General features: G+C 41.3%; 1 protein-coding gene across 5 annotated transcripts in view; it reads left to right on the forward strand.

Annotated features, from left to right (window-relative positions):
* Positions 1–21,065, forward strand: part of ATP6V1A (ATPase H+ transporting V1 subunit A) — a 126,798-nt gene that overhangs the window by 96,479 nt on the left and 9,254 nt on the right. For 4 of the 5 annotated variants that reach the window (XM_075107579.1, XM_075107598.1, XM_075107571.1 and 1 more), the window contains 10 exons: positions 10,982–11,076; positions 12,787–12,915; positions 14,491–14,705; positions 15,429–15,566; positions 16,053–16,204; positions 17,021–17,183; positions 18,396–18,504; positions 19,333–19,455; positions 19,544–19,658; positions 20,780–20,843. In XM_075107579.1, coding sequence (XP_074963680.1) covers positions 10,995–11,076; positions 12,787–12,915; positions 14,491–14,705; positions 15,429–15,566; positions 16,053–16,204; positions 17,021–17,183; positions 18,396–18,504; positions 19,333–19,455; positions 19,544–19,658; positions 20,780–20,843 — 1,290 coding nt within the window. In that variant the 5' untranslated portion in view covers positions 10,982–10,994. Of the gene's footprint in view, positions 1–7,410; positions 7,493–10,981; positions 11,077–12,786; positions 12,916–14,490; positions 14,706–15,428; positions 15,567–16,052; positions 16,205–17,020; positions 17,184–18,395; positions 18,505–19,332; positions 19,456–19,543; positions 19,659–20,779; positions 20,844–21,065 lie in introns of those variants that run through there. The other variant, XM_075107588.1, reaches the window with a different exon arrangement.

Raw genomic sequence — 21,065 nt, forward strand, 5'->3', positions numbered from 1 at the left:
AGTTGCCCAAAGTGATTCCTTCCTAAAATTTTTCTTGCTTCCAACAGAGAATTTGCACCCTGGCTGGGAATAAAAGCAGTTTGGTGATAGTTTTATTCATTGTAATGCAATACTTCAGCAAAGTACCCTGGCTGTTTGACATAGAGTGCATTTGATCAAATGCTAATACCACTTGATGAAGCAGTTAGGGGGTGGAAAAGGAGGAAGACCTGATGACAGCCTGCTAAAGGTGGTTTATTAGCCCACCCCTTTGTAGCACTTCAGCGCGAATGTGCCTGAGCATAGGTTGGCATTTGCAAGTGGAAGTTTGAATGACTGAGGCAGATCCACAATATATTGTATGCTGTGTATTTGTGCTGACTTTGGCACTCTGCTGCAGATCTGCAGCAGCTAAATGTTTGCCTTCTCTATACAGTACTTTTAAAGGCCTTTTCAGTGAGCAGCAAGCATAAATATTTAATAGTATCCACACTGTGTTATTTTCTACTTAAGAATGTGTGAAGTGAGATCAGTGTCTACAGGTCTTTGAATTACCAAAAATATTGCAGACTATTTTTGCAGTGCTTGCCAGTTTATTATGTCAAGTTTACTTGAAAACAATTTTTCTCTCTTGCATGGGGAAAAAAACCCTAGTATTAATTATATAATCAGGGGACAAAGTGTGGCATTCAAAAATGATAAACTACTATGGGGATCAGCTTGAGAGGGTGGGGAAGGAGAAACTAAGGCAGTGCTGGAAAATGACTGCTGGCATCAGCTGACTGTTCAAATGGGGGTTGAAGTCTTGTGTTGCAATAGCAACATAAGGTCTCTGTTTCCTGTAAATGCAGCCTTTCCATTTTCCAAATCAAGAGCTGTTTTCTACAAATAGTGCTAATATTAGGGTTCAGCCATGAATGATTAGTACTACTTGCTTGGGTTTTATGTAGCATTAGCTACAATTTAGCTTTTATTTTGGTCTGAGAATATATTAACTGTTTTATACCTCATTAATCCAGATTTACAAAGTCTGCAGGCTTCAGTTTGTTTCTGTTGTCTAAATTTTTTCCCAATATGACTTTGTGCATTTATTTTCCAGACACGCATGAGTACTGGTGTTGCATGTTGTCATCCAAAGCCGCTATAGACCAGCAGATTACTAGATGATTCCCCTGGAGATAAATTTAGAGGCGCTACACTTCACCCCTTGGGTTTTGATACCATAATACTGTCTGAGTTCTTGAGCCCTGAAAACTCCTACTGACTTTTCTGCCTCATGCTTTTAAGTTGCTTCTTTGTGAATTAAAGCTGTCCTCCTAACTGGACATACCCAGCCTTTTAAAAAGAGTAAAAGGATTACAGGAGAACCTAGTTGATATCTTTGGTTACTCTGGCTTTGATCAAAAAATGTTGCATGCTATTGCTGGCCAAGTAATAGTTGCTCTTTTTCTTTCTATCTTTAAAAAAAAGACCTACATTGCCTGAAATGGAAATTGATTTTCTTCCCTCCATACTTGTGTCATTGGTTACAAAGAAAAGTGGGGGATTTTAGACTTGGAAATATTGAGGTATTGCTGAACAATTTTATCCACATGATTTTTTTTTTTTTTGAATGGAACTATACCAAGGAAAACAGACAATGTAGTCAACTGGAATATCATGCTCGTTTACTCTTACTCACTGTCTTAAAACACGTGATGACTTTAGCCTTCCAGCTGGACAGAGGGAAACGGGGATCTGCTCCAGCAGAGGAAGCAGAATGAGTCTAAATTTTCCAACTTTTTCTTCCTGTACAGATTAAGCCCATAATCACCTAAAGGTCCAACGTGCAAAACCAGCTTAGACTGGATCTTCTGGTTGTCAGTGTTGTACCTTCTTTTATGTTCTGAAAAGGGTTTTTTGTTCCTTTTGTTTTGTTCACTCCTTCCTCCCCTTTGAAAGTGGATAGTTAAGCTTATACTAAATTCTTGGGTTTGGTCATATCTCATGGCAGTAAGTTCTAAAACTCATAAATATTTTTGGTTTGGCTACTTTATTTCATCTATGCATTTATTTCTCCTGTTTTTGTGAAATGCCAAAGTTGAACACCCCCACTTCTTGGAAAGATTGACCATTTGCTGCTAGCTTTCTAGACTTCCATATGTTGCTATAATAAGGTTTGCCATGTAAGGTCTGTCTTTACTGAAACGATAAACTTGCTCTGAAAACCAGTAAGGTGTATATGGATAAATCCTGAAAGTCATAGTCTAACAGACTTTGTTACTATCAATTAACCAAATAGCAGATGAAGACCAGTTTTAGCTGCTGCATTTATTTTCTTGGTTCATCAGCGTGAATACACCTCCGAGCTTGCGCAACAGTACATTTCAGTGTCACTCTTCAGAAATAATTTGCCTGACTGACCTAATACACGCATGGTGCCTGTTGACAGTTACTTAATTTTGTCATAGTTTACAGAATTTTGGAGAGTCCATTGTGGGAGTCTTAAAATGTTCAAATCAGAAGTAATCAGGAAGTACTAAAACTAGGATGGGAAGCTGCCATCATGGCCATGTTTTTGTAGCACTGGGCTTTCTGCATTAGCTGTCTGACATCTGTTTGATCATGAGAAGAATACTTCTGAAGAGCATCACTACCCCAGTGAGCCAAGACTCGTCCTGCTAAACAGTTAAATGAACTAAACCGTCTGCGAAAATAGACCCATTGCAGATGCAAATGCTTAAGAGTCAAGCAGCGTTCCTAGAGGGTATATCTGTAATGTGAAAGTCTTACCTTTGTCCTCCTTCATCACTTGAGGATTGCTCATGTTGTAAGGATTCTCATGGCCAAGTTGAAATGTTGGTGCATTTCAGCTGACTGGTCTGTCCAACAAACTCTTCCTGCCAGATGGCATCCCCCAAAAAATGCCAAAATCTATACTGTTGCTTGCCCTCGCAGAGTTCCATCTTCAGGCTGCTGTATGTAAGCTGTGCTCGCTTACTGGATTGGTTTGCTGTTGTTTAAGACCACGTCAAAGATAGGTGGTCTGAATGTCTGTGCCTCTGGTCTGTGTTCTGTGCTCTAAGCCTGAAGAGTAGTGGTTGGGATGGTCAAGTGTGATGAGGGATAGAAAGGTTATGGGGAAAGGTATTAGCTTTATAGAGAGAAAACTGTGCCTTTATCAGAGTAGTTTATTATAGTGGACATGGGCTTTCAGGTGTGCGAGTTTCCTTCCTTTACTGGCCTGAAGAATGACTTGACTGTTTTTTAATATTCTAGCAAAGAAACTGCATCTTGTAAGAAGTTTGGTTAAGTGGGACAAACATTTGGTTATTTTCACTATTACGCTGTATCATTATTTTGTTTCTCACAATGAAAGTAATACCTTAAAAAGCAGGTCTTCAGGAAAAAGCCTGAAATGGTATTTCTGGCTAAATGCAGATAACATTGGTAAGGACTTTAAAAAGGCGATTCTGTTGTGTCACGCTCCTCTAGATCCTTGAAATCTTGAGGGTTTTGTTATAGTGAGGTAAATTTGCATCACCTTGTAGGTATTCAGACAACCACCACAATATGGAGTTTAAACAATGCTAAAACTTTATGTTTGAGGGGCTCTGGCTATTCTAAAGAAGCTGTAAATACTTCAGGTAATTGAATGTAAAATCACCCAATGTGGCTTAACTTAAAGATGAAGTTTTCCATTACAGGAAAAGTTGACCTCAACTTAATTTCCTTTTACTGGAATCCAATGGCAATGTGTGTGTTGTGATTCCAACCAGGTGTTTCGTTATACCAAAGTGCTGTAAAAAGGTCCTTCTGTCTGCTAGGGGTGTTAGGTCTTTCTTAAAGGCATTCATGCAAACGTGCTCTTCAAACTAGCTGTCAAATTCCTCACATAATAAACTGAAGATTCCATAATATCCTAACTTTAAAGACTGCTCTGAAAGTTAAGTGTAATGATGCAATGCTTATTCCAAACTTGTGCTCAGTATTTTAGCTATTACATTTAGGGACAAGGGCTTCGGCGGTGGTGAGGCTTGTAGAGGAGCCAATGTGTTCTAATGACCCCAAATTACTAATGTGTTTCTGCATGTAAAACTGAGCCTGACTTACAAATCTAGCAATAGTTGTTCTATGAAATTACAAACCTTTTGTCTGTTAAGGTAAGAATCTTCACCTATTCAGAAGTTACTCTACTGAACTGTAGTAAAGTTTGCTGCAATCATTGGTTACAGCTTTGCGTTCATCTCGTTTTGATGTTTGTCATCTTAAAGGTTAGAGCAACAAAAATTGTTTCAAGTAAAGATGCCAAGGGCACCTAAAAGTACAGTGACTTTTATTTAATAAAAGCAAGGTGGATTTTAGCTCTGCAGTAATGGTAATGAGATTAATGAAAATGTTGCTCGTCTGGAGGAAACTACATCTGTTTTGTGGAAGAAGGCAGTAGGAGCTTATGATGGGCTTCATGAATTGTCATGTTGCAGTCTCCCTTTGTAGCCATTGTGTACTGTGCCAACAGTGGCAGTGTTATTCTATTTCCTTTTTTTTTTTTTTTTTAAATACACCTGGATTTACCTGTACATGTGCTGATTAGCAAGCCTCAGGTGAGAGGAAGGGGCTTTATAGTACCCGAGAAACAAGTTGTGTGAAAGATGAATTGTCTTGCATGGTTGCAGTATGTAGTTGAGCCTCACTTAAGCAGATTCCTGACCTATTGAGAGCAGAGGTGGCCTTAACGTGCCCTGTGGCAACTGGAATTAGATGAATAATTAAATGGAAGAGTGTCTGTATTGTTGAGTTTAAGAAACAATGATACTTCAAACTCTAAGCTTATGGCAAGAATGTTGGTACAGTTAGTTTCTTGATGTCTATGTGAAGAGAAAACTAAGCCACGTGGTTGTGTTGAGCACAGGAGGCAACTCCTGCCTGGTTTCTTTAGAGTGCAGATGAAGTTGGAAGGTGTTTGATATAGCAGAGGGCTGCGCTGCTGTACAAAAGGACCTCAACAGATGGGAAAAATAGGCAGACAGGAATTTCACGAAGTTTGACAATGGGAAACGCCAAATCCTGCACCTGGGGAGGAATAACCACATGCCCTGCTATGGGCTGGGGACTGGCTGGCTGTAAAATCGCTTTGCAGAAATGGGCTAGAGGTTCTGGTGGACACAGCATTGAACATGAGCTGGCAAGGTGTCCTTGTGGCAGAGAAGGCCAGCCCTATCCTGGGCTGCATTACAAAATGCTGCCAGCAGGTCAGGGAGGTCGTTTTTCCTCTCAACTAAGCTCTGGGGAAACCGTATCTGGAGTGCTGTCTCTGGTTCTGGGTTCTCCAGTAGAAGGAAGACATGGACTTAATGGAGTGGGTCCAGAACAGGGCCACAAAGACTGTTAAACTGTTAAAGCTTTGGAGCATCTTGCATATGAGGAGAGGCTGAGGGAGCTGGTGTTATATAGCCTCAGGAAGAGAAGGCTCAGAGAATCTTATTGTGAAGTATATGAACACGTAGTGGGAGGGAGCAAACAAGATGGAGCCAGACTCTTCTCAGCTGTATCTGCTGAAATAAGAAGCAATGGTCACAAACTGAAATACAGGGAATTCCCATTAAATATAAGAAAACATGTTTTACTGTAAGGGTGACTGAACACTGAACAGGTAGCTCAGAGTGTTGTATGGTCTCCATCCTTGGAGATAATCAAAACCGAGCTGGACATGGCCCTGAGCAGCCTGTTCTCGCTTGCATTCAGCATGGGGTTGGAACTAGGTGATCTCCAGAGGTGCCTTCCAACCTCGGTGATTCTGTTGTTTGGTGACTGAGAACTCTGGAGTCATTTTCCCTGCTGTATTATAGTAAAATTATAACTCTGCATAGTATGAAGGAGCAGATTTCCTGAGAATACTATTTGGCTTCCCTTCCAAGTGACCTGTGTTAGAGGTCTGGGCATGCTGTTACTTCTGGGACATTATCCTACATTCTAGTTACAAGAATGCTGCTGAACTTCTGCATTTCTCTGGTAATTTCGGCACTGTATTTTTTTTTTTAATACTTCCTCTCAAAAATGTCAGCTGTTGGAAGGGGAAGTATAAAGTGTCTAAGTTACAGCAAATCTATGGCAGTGATTATCCTGTGATTTATGAGGCCTTTGCAACACATCCTCATACAGCTGGACACTGGGATTTACGCACTGTACCAAAGTCTGCTCAGGTGAACACAATAAATATTGGCAGTCTTGATTGTAAGGTTTGACTCAAATGCGATGCTAAGCTGATCATCCAATGTGGGCTGTGGTCTTTACTATCCTGTAACATCTAGGTTTTTACTAAGAGGAGGAGGGGTTTTCTTTGGAAAACTTTTATTTCACTACGTTTTATTGCGTATGCCTGTTAAGTTTTCATGGATATTGAGTGTAAGGGCTTATATTCTGACTCCATTTTTTACCCTAGTAAGTCAAAACACATTAGTCTGTTTCAGATACAGTAAAATCTATGACCTTAGTTCAAAGTAACCCCAGCAGAATGAATCCTAGCACTGGTGTCTTGTTAATCTAATGCTCCTGCTTCTGAATTGCTGGTCTTGTGGTATTTACTACAAGTTTGGTTGGTGTATTTAAGCATTCGTGCCAATTTGATATGTTGCTAATCCTAGAACGTGTGAAGATAGTCTTGAGAAGTTGCGAAGACTGCAGGGAACTCTTCAACTCATGCATCTTCTTGAGGGAGAGCTTGCATAGCTGCTTGTCCTGTGTACCACATACAGAACAAAGTCATCGCCTGTCAATCTTCGATAGTGGATTCTAGCAGCTGTCACTCAAGGTGGCACACCAGCCTGCTTTGCTAAGGTGTTGGATGTTGTGTGGTTGCATCAATGCTTCTGCTAACTAGGGGAAGGGGCTCTTACATTAGCAGCAGTAAGCCCCTCAAGACTCACTGTTCTGACAAGAATAAATACCCGTTCTACATACTCAAGCAATATTGCGGTGTCTTCAGTGCCTCCCTCTGCAGTATGTTGTTAAGCAGTTGTTCTGTCAAGCTGTTCCAGAACAGAGCATGCACTGACATGGATATATTACACTGGAGGACTGGCAGGTAAATGGATTCCAGCAGAAAGCATGCATTTCTCTTTCAAGGGTTTTTGTGTAGTAGCGTGCACCACTTGGGACATCGGGATTATTGGCTTTGTAGGAGGTCCTTAATGTGAATGCTGAATGCTGCTTTTAATTTCTTGTGCTTCATCCTGTGCAGTGAGGAGGGCACAGATGGGAGTTCAGCTGGGCTCTAGGTAGCTTGATTTGCTATTGCGGCATTCGTCGGTGCTGGTGGGGGAGAGAGAGAGACTGATGACTCATCAAGTCAGGTGGTTGTGCCTCCGCTGTGTGTCAGAAATTTCTTTCCCCTCTGCAGCAGGCTTTCTCATCCCTCTGTGTAGGGGCACTAGAAGGACAATTATTTCGTAAGTGGTGGTGCTTAACTGCTGAATTCTGGCTTTGCTTCATTGGGCCTGTGGATTTTTGTTACTCCCTGTTTCTGCAAAATAAGGTAAGAATCTGTTTATATGATAAAAGGCTCATGGATATTCATCCTTGCTGTAAGAAGGCTCCTTCTTAAAATCTCACTGGAGTCTTAATTTTGAAGAGATCCTTGTGGTAAGGCAGTTCATTGTGTAAATTCGGGGACTGATCAAGTGTTTGAAGCAAAACCAAGGAACTGTAATAGAAAACAGGTTTCTCTGGCATTGTGAGCGGGATAGTTAAATTTTGGGGGACACTGTGTAGCCAAATTGCTGTGCTGGGGAGAAATCAAGATGGAAAACTCAGGTCATTGACCCTTTCTTGTTTAATTATGACTATAAAATTACTTTAATAAATCACCTCTCAGTCAGAGGTGGTTCTGCAGCAAGTAAAATTTTAATTTCTGGCACTGTTAGGCAGAATATCCCCATGTTAGAGGTTAAGAGCATATTTAAAATCAACTGTTGAACTGCTTAAGACAGGGAAGATTCTTGTTTATAAGTTGTAAAGGACGCAAGATGCATTTTTGCTTGTAAGGAAATTAAAATTAAGCCCTCTATAGGTGTGCTAGTGGGCTTTGTAGGGGTGGATGGCATGTAGTGCCTAATAACCTGTATTGGCAAGAGGCCTACGAAAGGCTTGTAGGACCTTGGTAGATTTCTGAAATGGCTAGCTACCGTGGCTTCTGGGTAAGTACGTACTGCCTGCACACACACAATGTTATGTTTAGCACATTCTGATGTGCTTTAGGGAATTTCATTTTACCTGAGTACTAACAATGAAGACATTTAACAGTGTAGGTAGGTGAGGCAACATTTCTGCCCTCAAGGACTTTTCAATCTAAAATGAACATCTGTAATGCCAATACACAAGCGCTGGACAGCTCTGCAGAGACAAATAACAGCATATTGGCTTAATTTGTCTTCAATGCTAAAAGGTGTGTAGCCCCTTAAAAAGAGAGGTCAGCTTGGCTGGGTGAGCACTGGGTTTTTACACTGGGTGTACTTTGTTTGGAGGTGTATAAGAGACAGAACAAGGAAAGGTAAGGAGGAATTCTCTGCATATTTTACACTTGGAATATTTAATAGGTATGTGTTTAAAAGCAATTGGTGTAGATACTAAAGATCAGGACAAAGGCAGGGCTTATTGGTGTGTTGCTAGGTGGTCTAGCAGGGGAATCCCATTTCCTGCTGGTTGGCTTGGCTGGTAAGTGGGGAAGGTGGCTGCGGGAAGAACGAAGGAGCAAAGCAGCCACAGGAACAAGAGAGGCAGGTGCTGGGTGTCAGGATGCCATTTTAAGTGCAGAATGACTGTTCTAAGATTGTTATTTGCATCCCTAAAAGAGAAACAGTCACTTCAAGTGGTGATCAGCTGACCTGCACGTTTTGGATATGAAGAAAAGTTAATTTAAATTGAAACTGGTCAGTGTTCTTCCTCCTTTTCCTTGCCTTTGTTAATTGACTCTTTTATATGGGACCCTGTATGTACTGTCTAATTGCCAAACAGCATCGCTGATTCAGTTATGAGAATTTGGTTAGCTTGCTCTTTATTGTGCCTCTGTAGAAGATTTTGGTAGTAGGACTCTAGAGATTGTTCTGTATCATGGTATGTTCAAGTAAATGTTTTGGATGGATTTATAAGACCAGCTGCTTTTTTTCAGCATGAACAGTAATTGTGCTTGAGTTTTGCGATGTTTTTAATTCTTAAAAGCAAAAAAGATGAGGTAGTTATATTGGTCTGATCAGGATCAGCTCTTACCAGCTGCTCAGGAACTGCAGATTGCTTTGTGAGGACCTCTCCTCTGCCATTTGTCAGAAGAGACTTTTGGGAAATAAGAAGTGAAATTAAAATTGGCTTCTGGGCCTAAGCAACAGGCAGCTTAAAGGGTAAACTATCATTGTGGAGAGTGGGGGGATCTAACAGATATCCAACTTAGCCTTTGGGCTTGAGAGCAGTTAGCAATTCCACTCCGGGCTGGTGGTGACTGAGTCATGATCAGCCGCTGGGGAGGCTGTTGTGAAATGAATCAATGGTAGCCATGTTAGACAATCCACTCCAGCAGGATAAGGAGCCTGGAAGAAGCTATTCCTTCAGGATGAATAGAAGTTCGGAATCATTGGAGACCCTTTTCTTACTGAGCAGAGCCACTGATTTAAAATGTTTGGATTGGTAAAGAGGCTGAGGAGCAGAGGATTTGTAGTATAGTATTATAAAGCTGGAAAACAGTCGTAAGATTTTAAGAACAGCGGATGTCAGCTACCTACTGCTACTGAAGAACAGGCAGAAAACCATCCTTTAATGATGGTGGGAGGGGTGGCAGTGTAGTTGTCTTCCTCCTTGTACATGGGGCAGGTTTTCAAGCCTGAGTATGCCTCTGTATTTGCTGCCTTGCAGATGATGCCAGGTTAGGTTAAGCTTCTTGCAAGGACTGAGTGACAACAGATGCCTCACATGGCTCATGTCACTGAACCGTGGACTTCTGCTGGATAGGCCCTTTTGGTATGCCGAGAGCATCGCATGCTGGATTGCCATACCACACCTTTCACTAGTCTTGTATCATAAATGTGTCAATACCCTAGAAATGGGTAGAGAATTGCCTCTAATGCTGATCAGTTTCCAAGGTAACGCAAACCATGTTAAGGCCTGACAAAGCCAAACCATTAAATGCTCTTATCAGCACCAGAAACAGGACAGCCCAACTGTCGATTACAGGGCAAATGTGGATCGAGGAGGTCTGTTTCTAAAACAGCTTTTCCTGTGCCGGTTATTTAGATTCTCTAAACAGTTACTGGCAAGAGATGTTAGTGTTTAACTGTGCAAGTTGAGGTTTTTGGCCATTATTCTGCACAATTCTTCTACAATGCTGCATGGGTTTCACTGAGAGCAAGACTGCATGATACCTAGCTGTGAGGTGTATAGAGAGGACTTGCGTGTTTGCCTGCTGGTGCTTATGAAAATGTATGTTTCTTCCCCTGAACACTCTGATTCAGCGGCTCGAGATAGCCAGAATAGAATTTTCACAATTAATATTCGTAGTATTGCCTTTTACTGGTGGCAGTAAAGTAGCCCCCAAACATTCCCTTGCTCCCTCAGAATCATGGAAAACTCCATGTTTTGAAGGAGGCTAGATGAGATGTGGAAGACAGAAGAGATTCTCCATTGTTTAAATATCCTGTTATTGGGCTTGAAAATAGTCCAGCAGTGTTACGGCATTTTTGGGGTGTAACTGTTCCACTCAGTGGTGTTTTGGGGGCATATTACGTGTGATATTCCACCCCTGTGTTTCTGCAGTAGGGGATGTTAGTTCTTTTGGTTGTTTAAATAAGTTACTTTATAACTTTTTATAGCTTTAAAATCAGTGTGCTTGAAGTGCTTCAGGCTATGTGAGTCAGAATTCTTCAGTTCAAAATTCTTTCAAACTGGAAACAAGGAGAGAGCAGAGGGGAGGAAGAAGAAGAATTTATTACAGGTGTGTATTCCTCAGAACTGACTCTCTTATTTTTTTCTGTCTGTACAGTTGAACAGGCAAAATGGACTTCTCCAAACTACCCAAAATCCTTGATGAGGACAGAGAGGCTTTTGTTGGCTATGTCCATGGAGTCTCAGGACCTGGTAGGTATTATTTTGTAAAGGAAATCATAAGTTCTGTTTCACCTAGTGTCTTTGTTAATCTTGTTCACTTGGAAGTGAAGTGGAGGAGTATAGCAGAGTTCTGGGTTGGGCTTTTTCTCTTTCTTTTTTAGCGGGGAGGCTTTTTAAGAAGGATCACTGACTTAATCTGCTAAAATATTAAGAAATACACTAACAAGATGTTACTGCTAATTAATCTTATTTAAAGATGTAATGAGCAGAAGCAGGCGGATGAATAATATAATAATAATAAAACCAGAAGGTAGTAAACTTTCTGGATGAGATAAAGCCACTTGGTCAGAAATCTGCAGGCCCGGTGTGTTAAGCTTCTCTAAAAGGGTGTGAGATGCATAGTCCATTCTCACTGAAATGTGGTTTGACCATGTGCTCTCTGGAATACTCAGTCCCCTGCCAGTGTCAAGCTGTTGTGTGTTACTGCACCACAGGCTGGAGGAGCTCGGCAAGGAGCTGCAAGGGTCAGGGAAGGTGGCAGTGTGGTGGTCATGCCACTGGGAGAAGGAGGACTCTTCCTCCTTCTTTGTCAGCTTAAATACTTTCTTCAGGCTCTGATGGTTACAGCTTTTGAATACATGCAGACTGTAGCGTCTCTTCTGTTCTCTCCTGCATTCTCTTTAAGAGATGAAGGAAAGTATGGGAATGTGAGAACAGAAGAATAGCATGCAGCTTATTTGATGGATGAGAAGCTCCCTTGGCTTGTGTCTACCTAAATAAATGCCTGTTCTTTAACTGCCAATTCTTTAACTGCGGAAGTGATACTTAAAAATAATTTTAAACCAATATAGCTTGCTTTCTTGGGAAGTGGAAAATGTATTTTTGTGTAAATATGTGAACCTTGATTGCAAGATTGATATTATAATATTAATGACATGAAAAATTTTGGCCTAAAGCAGCTAGGCCTCACGTATGACCTGCAGAAATCGAACTCAAAACAGTAGGTTTCAGGCCCAAAAGGTGCTGTAAGAGTCTTCCTCTGTTGAAAGTCCATTTAAAGGGCTTAAGATATACACCACTTTTCTACAAAACGAAATATCAAAATAGTGCCTCCTTAAAAGCTATATAGGCATCTGACACTTGAGATACAAGGGTATGTGTTGCCTTTAGCAGGCTCCTTGGCTTGATCTCTGCATGGAAATAGTTTGTTACATTAGCATCCAGATGCTGCCACTTCAAAGGTAGGTTTGTGTGGCTTGAAAATGATGGTCCCTAACCAAAGGTTTATGTTACTGTCAGGTGTCAGGTGAGCTTTTGCCATTTGTTTGTATGTTTTTAATTTAGTCAGATGGAAATGTGGTCCAGCTAACTGAAAGGGAGCAGTGCCTGTGTAACGTGTCTGTCAAAGTTCATGGTGTCTCTAAAACCCTAAACATTCATCATCTGTCAAGATAGATAAGAGAAATTACGGCACAAATTGTCTACCATGAACCACTGTGTTCTGATAGTGTCCTCTTACTGAGCATAAAGGAACAGTGTGAAAAGTATAGGGAAACTTTTTCTTTCTGATTTGAAACTAGAAATGTCAGAATTTGGGGCAGCCAAGTTTGTGAAATCAAGAAACGTGCTTCTGTTTTGGATGAATACCAGGCTTATGCTGTGCAGTCCTTAGTAACTTCTGATGAGTAAATTTCCTGAGCTACAGGAGAAGTATTCACCCCATGTGTCTCTCTTCTGCAGTGGTCACGGCGTGCAACATGGCAGGTGCTGCTATGTACGAGCTGGTACGAGTAGGCCACAGCGAACTGGTGGGGGAGATTATCCGACTGGAAGGTGATCTGGCGACTGTCCAGGTTTATGAAGAAACATGTATCCTTTCGTTGATCCCTCTGGGCCTGCCAGACTGTGCGGACCAGAACGCAGTGGTGACAAGGGTGAAGAAGACAAAGCTGACTGGGACCAGCACTTGGTACTTCCGACACTGGCAGGCAGAAACATCTGTTCTGTGCATCTTTTGTAAATTCTGATGGCTTTGAGGTAAATCTTATCTCACTTGGCTGTGTTCCAAGGAGAACGTTTTTGACTTTTATGGGGAAATAAAATAATGAGTATCAGAGAATTGAAGTTCATTTTAATTTAAATATTACAGCTCCTCGTTAAGGAAGTTGTCTGACAAATGTCAACCATAAATGGCAAAACTACAAAGGGGTTTTTCTTTTTTTTCTTTGCGTTTGAAAACTATGTTTGCATGACACTTAAATAGGAAATGTAAAGTCGGCAGGATGCCACCTTCTGGGGAGAGTATTTTGCCAGATGTAATAGATTACGTTTTTGCTTCTGCAGCGTGCTTATGGAATCTTGGTCCAACTAGGATGCAGCATGTATTCTAAAATCTAGTTACCTTAAAGTGTATTTTCTATTACACATATATGAGAGAATGTCAGAAAAGAAGTCAGGAAACTTAAAGCTGGACCTTCCTCTTTTTTTTTTTCCCTTTTTTTTTTTTTTTAACCTCATATTCTTTTCAGCCTAGGAGTTGTCTCTGTGTATCTGCAGAGGCTAGGAAAAAGCCTGTGCTGTCTCCCAGAGCTTTGTTCTGAGGAGCTGGATGGTAAACTGGTGACTAGCTCCTGTCTGTACCTAATAATTTGTCTGTTTAGATGGAATCATTTTAGATGGCATCATTGTAATATCTAGTAGCCTTTCCTCAGTACCTGTAACAAATTTGAGTCTAGTTCGCTATTGGGCTCCTGAGGAGAGGGTTCTGTTATAGGGCTTTCTGAAGTCCACTTGCATTTAATCTCTTTGAGTCTTGAGTAGGGTTTTCTTTTGTATTCTAGCAGGGCCTTTTGCCAAACTACTGGCCCTTTGCAGAGAAATCCATTGTGTATCTTTGGAGATTAGACAGTGCATAGACTGGACAACTTGATATCAGAGAGGAGGGAAATAATGCTGGTCTTGGACAAACTCCCTTTAAAATTAGACTGCTGTCAAAAAGGCTGTGCAAGGCTCAAGTTCAAAACAGTTGTGCGCTCTAACAAATTCTGAAGCAGAAATTAATATATTTCATAACATCGTCTGGCTTTAACGATCAAACCTGTTTCTAGGTATGGAGATTTAAGAAATGCCTGACGTTTTGTTGCCCTGCTCCCTGGTGCTCCAGTAAACTCATCCATATAGTTGACTCAAACTAATGGTCATAAAGCAGAATATTTACCCCTACTTTGCCTCTCTGGAGTATGAGCAACTTTGTTACATTAGCAATTTTAGCTTGAGTTTAGTATAAAGTCTGCATGCTTGTCAAATGATGATGTGTAGTATAGTAATAAAAATATTACCTTTAAGTCAGAAAGGTGGCTTAAGGATATGATGATGTGAATGTGATGCCTTCTGCCCTGTTTCTTTCCCTTTCTCTGAATGAACTTTTCCTCAGCAAATCTTTAGCTGGTGTCTCTGTAGGAGATCCTGTACTCCGTACTGGCAAACCCCTGTCAGTGGAACTAGGGCCTGGCATTATGGGAGCTATTTTTGATGGTATCCAGAGGCCTCTGTTGGACATCAGCACTCTGACCAAAAGTATCTATATCCCTAGAGGTGTCAATGTGTCGGCTTTGAGCCGAGATGTCAAATGGGACTTCACACCTTCCAAAAATCTGCGGGTATGTTCTGACAAGCTTATCTTCCCCTCTTGCTCCTGTACTGACAGAGCTTGGAGCCAGAGCAGAGTGCCAAGGCTGTGACTGCTGGGAGCTATGGTTAATGCTGTATTAAGTTTGTGAAAAAGGGTGCTAGGAGGTGGTAGCCATGTATGAGACTGGATGGCAATCACCAGAACTTACTCTATGTGACTTAGTGTCTTGTTGCTGCATATGAGAAAATTGCAAAGTGTTAATATATTTACAAAACTGTAAAGAACTTAGTGGAACTGCACTAAGCATAAGCAGGAGCAGATGTTACCTGAGCAAAAAAACTCAACTGCAGCACACATTTCATGAATGGTGAAGGTAGCCTCAGAGCTGGGAAACGCCAGTGCTTTAGCCCTTGGCATCATCTTTTTTCCAACCCTGCGGGTTAATATATCCTATCCTTCCTCTGCTTAACACGTTAGACTGAGAGGTATAAAAGACATGAAACATGCTTTGCATCAGACAGTAATTGCTGCTGTCTGTGCCTTGAAAGGTGCCTGAACTCAGATAGTGTTGCTAGCAATGTGCTGTTAGCGTAATGAGTTATGTAAATGGGCTACTGTGCTGTACATTTATAAAGGGAGGAATCACAGTGCTAGTCTTAATAGCTATAGTTATTTTATACAGTTCTTTGTCAAGGTTCTTTTTTAAAACTGGAGTTCTCACTTATGACTAATAGACCTGTTCTTGTTTTAGGTTGGCAGCCACATCACCGGTGGAGATATTTATGGTGTCGTGAATGAAAACTCTCTTATCAAGCACAAAATCATGCTGCCCCCACGGAACAGGGGTACAGTTACATACATTGCTCCGCCAGGAAACTATGACACTTCAGTAAGTCTCCCAAACAGCAGTTGGTGTTAATTGCCATGTCTCTTTCATGAGGTGTCTCTTTCTGTTCTGCACGACGCCAACTAAAATGTGTTTCATGGAACAGTTTGAGTTAGTGCTCGCTTCCGCTGCCCTGCCTGCAGGGATGACATGATTATCTTGTGCAGTTACTTTCTATGTATATAGCTTCCCAATGGCACTTCCGTGTTTGCTGACCTCTGGGGATCTACAGGATCTTATGAATATGTAAAGTGTGCTTTTCAAAAGTATATTTTTAGTTGAAGCTTCATCTTGCACTTTTTTCCCCCAGTACTATTGTAAATACGGGAAAGAGCCTTCCCTCGGGAGGGGATGATAGTGTGTTGAAGTTCTGAGAAATCTGTGGTGGTATCAAAGACCTAGCTGTGCAGAGTAGTTGAGATGAGAATTTGCGTGCTGGTCCAGTGCGCAGCTGTTTGCTTACTTCGGATGTCTGGTGCTGTCTGTTAGGATGTTGTCTTAGAGCTGGAGTTTGAAGGTGTGAAGGAGAAGTTCACTATGGTCCAGGTCTGGCCTGTACGTCAAGTCCGTCCTGTTACTGAGAAGTTACCAGCCAATCATCCTTTGTTAACTGGCCAACGGGTCCTGGATGCCCTCTTCCCGTAAGTAATATATTTTATTTTCTAGTATGTAAGAAATCTCTTTTGGGGGGGGATCAGAGGGAGGAGGCCTTAAGTATTTTTTTTAAGGGCATCAGACCCCAGGCTTTCACTATGTATCACACCATAATCTCAAAAAATATTCAGCTGAGTTCCTCATCTCTCTGTATTTGCCAGGAGAACCTACTAGTGGAAAAAGGAAGATAAGTTTAATAAGGTAGTTTTAGTGCATTAATCTAGAAAAGAATGGAGAAGCATAAACTTAACATAATCATGCCAAATCTACAGAAGGGCTAGAACTTTCATGCTCGATATCTCCATTTGAATGCATAAGTAGGATCTCTTTCCATGGTCCTGAGGAGGTATAGTTCCCAATTATTTTGGGGTCACCACTTATGAAAACTGTTGCACTTAATTGTAAACCAAAATGCTCATTTAAGCAGCTAACTTCCAAGACACTGAATTTGGTAATTTTGGTCCTAAAATATTGTGCTGCTTATTCTTATAATGCACAGCTAAGCAGTTTTTCTTTTCTTGGCATTTGCATTCCACTGGTGCTTCCAGCTGTGAAAACGGCTATGTTTCAAGCCTGAAAGTCTAGCTGTTGTACCAGCATAACTGGTGTACTTCAAGGGCAGTAAAAGAAAAGGATAGGTTATTCCCTCAGTCTTTTGGCTTAGTGAAGTACCTCTGTGCTTCTCACCCAGAACACTGAATTTGCTGTTTTTAATGAGGGAGATTTATTGGAAAACATAATCTAAGATGAGAGAGGGCTGGTTTTGAGTTTCTTGCAAATCTGAGTCCATTTTCTTTACTCAGGTGTGTACAAGGGGGTACAACGGCGATTCCCGGGGCATTTGGTTGTGGGAAGACTGTGATCTCACAGTCTCTCTCAAAGTACTCCAACAGTGATGTCATCATTTATGTAGGCTGTGGAGAACGAGGAAATGAAATGTCTGAAGTACTGAGAGATTTCCCTGAGGTTAGTATGGAGAATTCATGGAGAGTAAACCTGCTTGGGAAGACCTGCTATTGTACTGGTATTGTAACTGAATAAAATACCATATTCATAGTGTGACTTGAAATGATCATCTTGCCTCCCTGCTATAAGTTCTGGCTGTAGTAGCAGAAATCCCTTTTGGCTCATTCAAGAATGATCTCAGTGGCCCCTCAGTAAACATCTGGACTAGGTTTTGGGTGTACCCTCCAACTTATTTAAAATAAAACCAAAATGAATGCCAGGGTGTAATTTAGCACAGTTAGAAGTACCTTACCTTTCACTGGTAATGTCTCTAACTTTTATAACTTAACCATGCATAGCAAATGCAGCATCTGTATTTACAGGCTGCAGAGTGGTGATACCAACAGTTACCAGGTATCAGTTTGGTATGTTAGGCCTGGGAATAACTTCTGAAGGAAGTAGAAAATGCCTGGTTTTTTTTTAAAAAAAAAAAAAAAAAAAAGGCAACAGGTTTACCAATCCTTCTAGCTATTGTTATATGTTAGTGAATTGGTTGTGGCAGAGTCTTCTGTAAAATATGGGAAAGAAGCCAGATAATCTGAACTGTTAGTTTGAAACTGCACTGTCAGAAATAAGGGGTAAAAGGCTTGAGTGTTGATTCGTTACAAGATGAGAAAGTCAAGCTGTGGTGGACATGAAAAAGGTAAATCCCAGGGTATTCATAAGTGGAATTCTACAAAAATGTCAGGATATGCATTTTGTTGTTCGGGTGCTTGTGAGTCTTCCCCAGGGTTATGTATGTGGTTTTATGTCCAGTTGTCAAAGACAAACTTGGATTGGTGTAGATGGGGGAATAAAAAGCTCTCTGATTCCTAGAAGCCTTATGGCAAGAGGCTAAAATTTCTTGGCTCTTCCAGCCTAGTAAGCTGAGACAGAATAATGTACTTCCTGATGCAGAGGATTTGTCATTGCTCATTTGAATGGGATCAATAGGGATTTGCCAGTTGGAGCAGACGAGATGAGGCATGTACATTAAAGAGTTAAGCTGTGTGCAGTCTGGAAGGCAAACCAGCACAGTATCCTGAAATCTTGAATCTATCTCTGCTCTTGGTAGAGTAGCTGTGAGGAGAGTATCCTGATACAAGGCGAGTAATACAGTAAAAAAAACATCAAAAAATAAACAAAAAAAACTTGCTACTGTTACTTCCCCCCCTTTCTTTTCTTGCATTTTAGTTAACAATGGAAGTTGATGGCAAGGTAGAAAGCATCATGAAGAGAACAGCTCTGGTAGCAAATACCTCCAACATGCCTGTGGCTGCCAGAGAAGCCTCTATCTATACTGGTAAGATTTACAGGAGGCTGGAAAAGGCTGGGTGTGTAGAGCAAGCTACTGTGCTCTAGTATTTTCAGTTTGTGAGATGCTCAGTACCAAGAAACCTGCTTAGTTTCAGAAGTCAACCCTTTCAGGCCTCGCCTGCATGAAGGCCTAGTATTTTAATTGAATTTGGCTTGCTTGTATGTAATTGTGATTTCTGAATATTGAGTCAATTTTGCTTATAAAGTGAACTTACTGCACCAGCTCTCCTGTAGTTTTATTCCATGTATTAATTATGTAAGCTTTTGTTCATTAATAGCTTTTTGCTGCCAAGTACAGCCACTTAATGGGCAGGAATAGTACTCGCTGAGTAGGCAGGCTAGTCTTCTTTCCTTTGTGGCCTCTTAGAGGTTTTTTTTTAAATTCTTTTTTATAAAAAGTTGTCAGATAGTTAAGATAAAACATGACCAACCTTTTCTTACTGTTGTATTGTGGCAGTTTGAAAGGGAAGGAGACATTTTACAGTAAGAGGAGGCTTTGTTCATGGTTTCAGTGAGGCAAAGAGTAGCATCAGTGACATTGCCGTGTCTCGTCAAAGAAATACATGGGAATGTAAGATGAGCCATAGTGGTTCATATGCAAAAATGGGGAGGGTGAGAAGAAATAAACAACAAAAACAACAAAAAAAAGACAGCAAGGACACAATCTAGTGGGAAGAAAGAATAACTTTCAGTGTCTATTTCCATCAAAATGTAAACTTAAATAATTTGGCTTATTTGCATCTTAGTGACAACATGCAAGTGTAGACTTCCTTTCTGAACTGTATCCTGCAGCACACTGTTGTCTTTGTTCTAGGAATTACCCTGTCTGAGTATTTCCGGGACATGGGCTACCACGTCAGTATGATGGCAGACTCTACTTCCCGATGGGCTGAGGCCCTCAGAGAAATTTCAGGGCGACTGGCTGAAATGCCAGCTGGTGAGTAGTCTTTTCTCAGGTTAGTCTTGTGAATGCATCCTTTAAACTCTGAGCCTTTGACTCAATTTCTGTGTGTTGGTGTTTGCAGACAGTGGCTATCCAGCCTACCTTGGTGCCCGTCTAGCCTCTTTCTATGAGCGTGCTGGCAGAGTGAAGTGTCTGGGAAATCCTGAGAGAGAAGGCAGCGTCAGCATTGTTGGAGCGTGAGTGTTGCGTTTCTTTGCTTTGCGTTGGCTGCAGTTCTTTCTCTGTGTTTTGTATGTAAAAGTACCTATTTTTCAGGTGAAAAGAAAGTATTGTTGCTCTGTGCAGCTGCAGAACTAAAAATATGTGGTTGAGTATGTAGACGTTTAGTCTTTGTTCACCCAGAACTACTGCTAAATTGTGCGAGGGGGAAGAAAGAATAAGTGTGGATAGGTAGTTCTGAGAGGTGTGGAATTGCAGTCACTTGCAGCAATCGGAGCAAATGGCTCAGGGAAGAATGTCATTAGAGCTATCACTGAAAAGTATGTCAAACCATGCTCGGAGCAGGAAAGAAAGGGCAGTTAGAGCAGCAGTGTGTGCACTTGGGGGCATAACAAATCATGATTCTCTTGCTTATACAGAGTAGAATTACATGGAGCAGCAAAGCTCAGGCTGCAATGGGCTGTGGAAAGCATGTGGTCCCCAGACGTTCTTCTAGGCTATATTGATTTGTATATCATACTGTGAGCAAAGTGAATTTCCCCCGGCACATTTTCAGGAGAGCCTCTGGCATCTGCAAGAACACCTAGGGTCCGATCTTTGCTCTGCTTAGTTCTGCTGTCCACAACATATGTACACAAATACGTTGTGCTTTTGAGGTTGGAAGATTGTCTTTTTTTATCTCTGAGAAGGCATATATTAGGATGTCAAGCCCAAATGAAGTCAAAGTGGTTTTTGTATAGGAGATATCTGAAATAATTTCTAATCGGGATATTGTTTTCTGTGAAATAATCACTGCACTGTGTTTCACAGTGTCCTATCAGCACACTGGCTGAATCTGTTCCAGTTGAGGTAGGTTTGGCAATCCAAGCCAGAGTTACTACTTGGGGCTGAAATGACTGAAATCATACCTTGATACTGTCAGTCACTGATATAACTGTATTTCATGGTATGCTTGATATTACACCTGTGTGGCTATGCATCAAACACTTTCTGTGGTGGAAGCCTGCAATCTCTTACTTGAAATTGTGTTGACTTTTCCGGTTTCTGTGGTCATGAAGCTGTGCAGCCATACATTTGGTACTTCAGTTTAAACTGTGAAAGCAATTCTGATAACTTCTCCTTATCTTTTCCCGCTCAGTGTCTCTCCCCCAGGTGGTGACTTCTCTGATCCCGTCACATCTGCTACTCTGGGCATTGTTCAGGTGCGTCCCACAATGTTGCAGCTCTCCTGTCGACTTTGTTAGACTTGAAATGATTGTGCTTCAGTGCATTTGTGCCAGTGGCTGGGGTGTGAGAGCTTTGATTTGACAGAGGCAGCTCTTTAGGGTGCTTTGGAAAATGTTCCAACAGCGTAAAAGGTGACCTTATGAAATGGTCTCTGAACTGACTTGTTTGAGATCCCTTTGGAAGAGGGAGCGAAGGCA

Source organism: Phalacrocorax aristotelis, chromosome 1, assembly GCF_949628215.1.
Source record: "Phalacrocorax aristotelis chromosome 1, bGulAri2.1, whole genome shotgun sequence".
Lineage (NCBI taxonomy): Eukaryota > Metazoa > Chordata > Aves > Suliformes > Phalacrocoracidae > Phalacrocorax > Phalacrocorax aristotelis.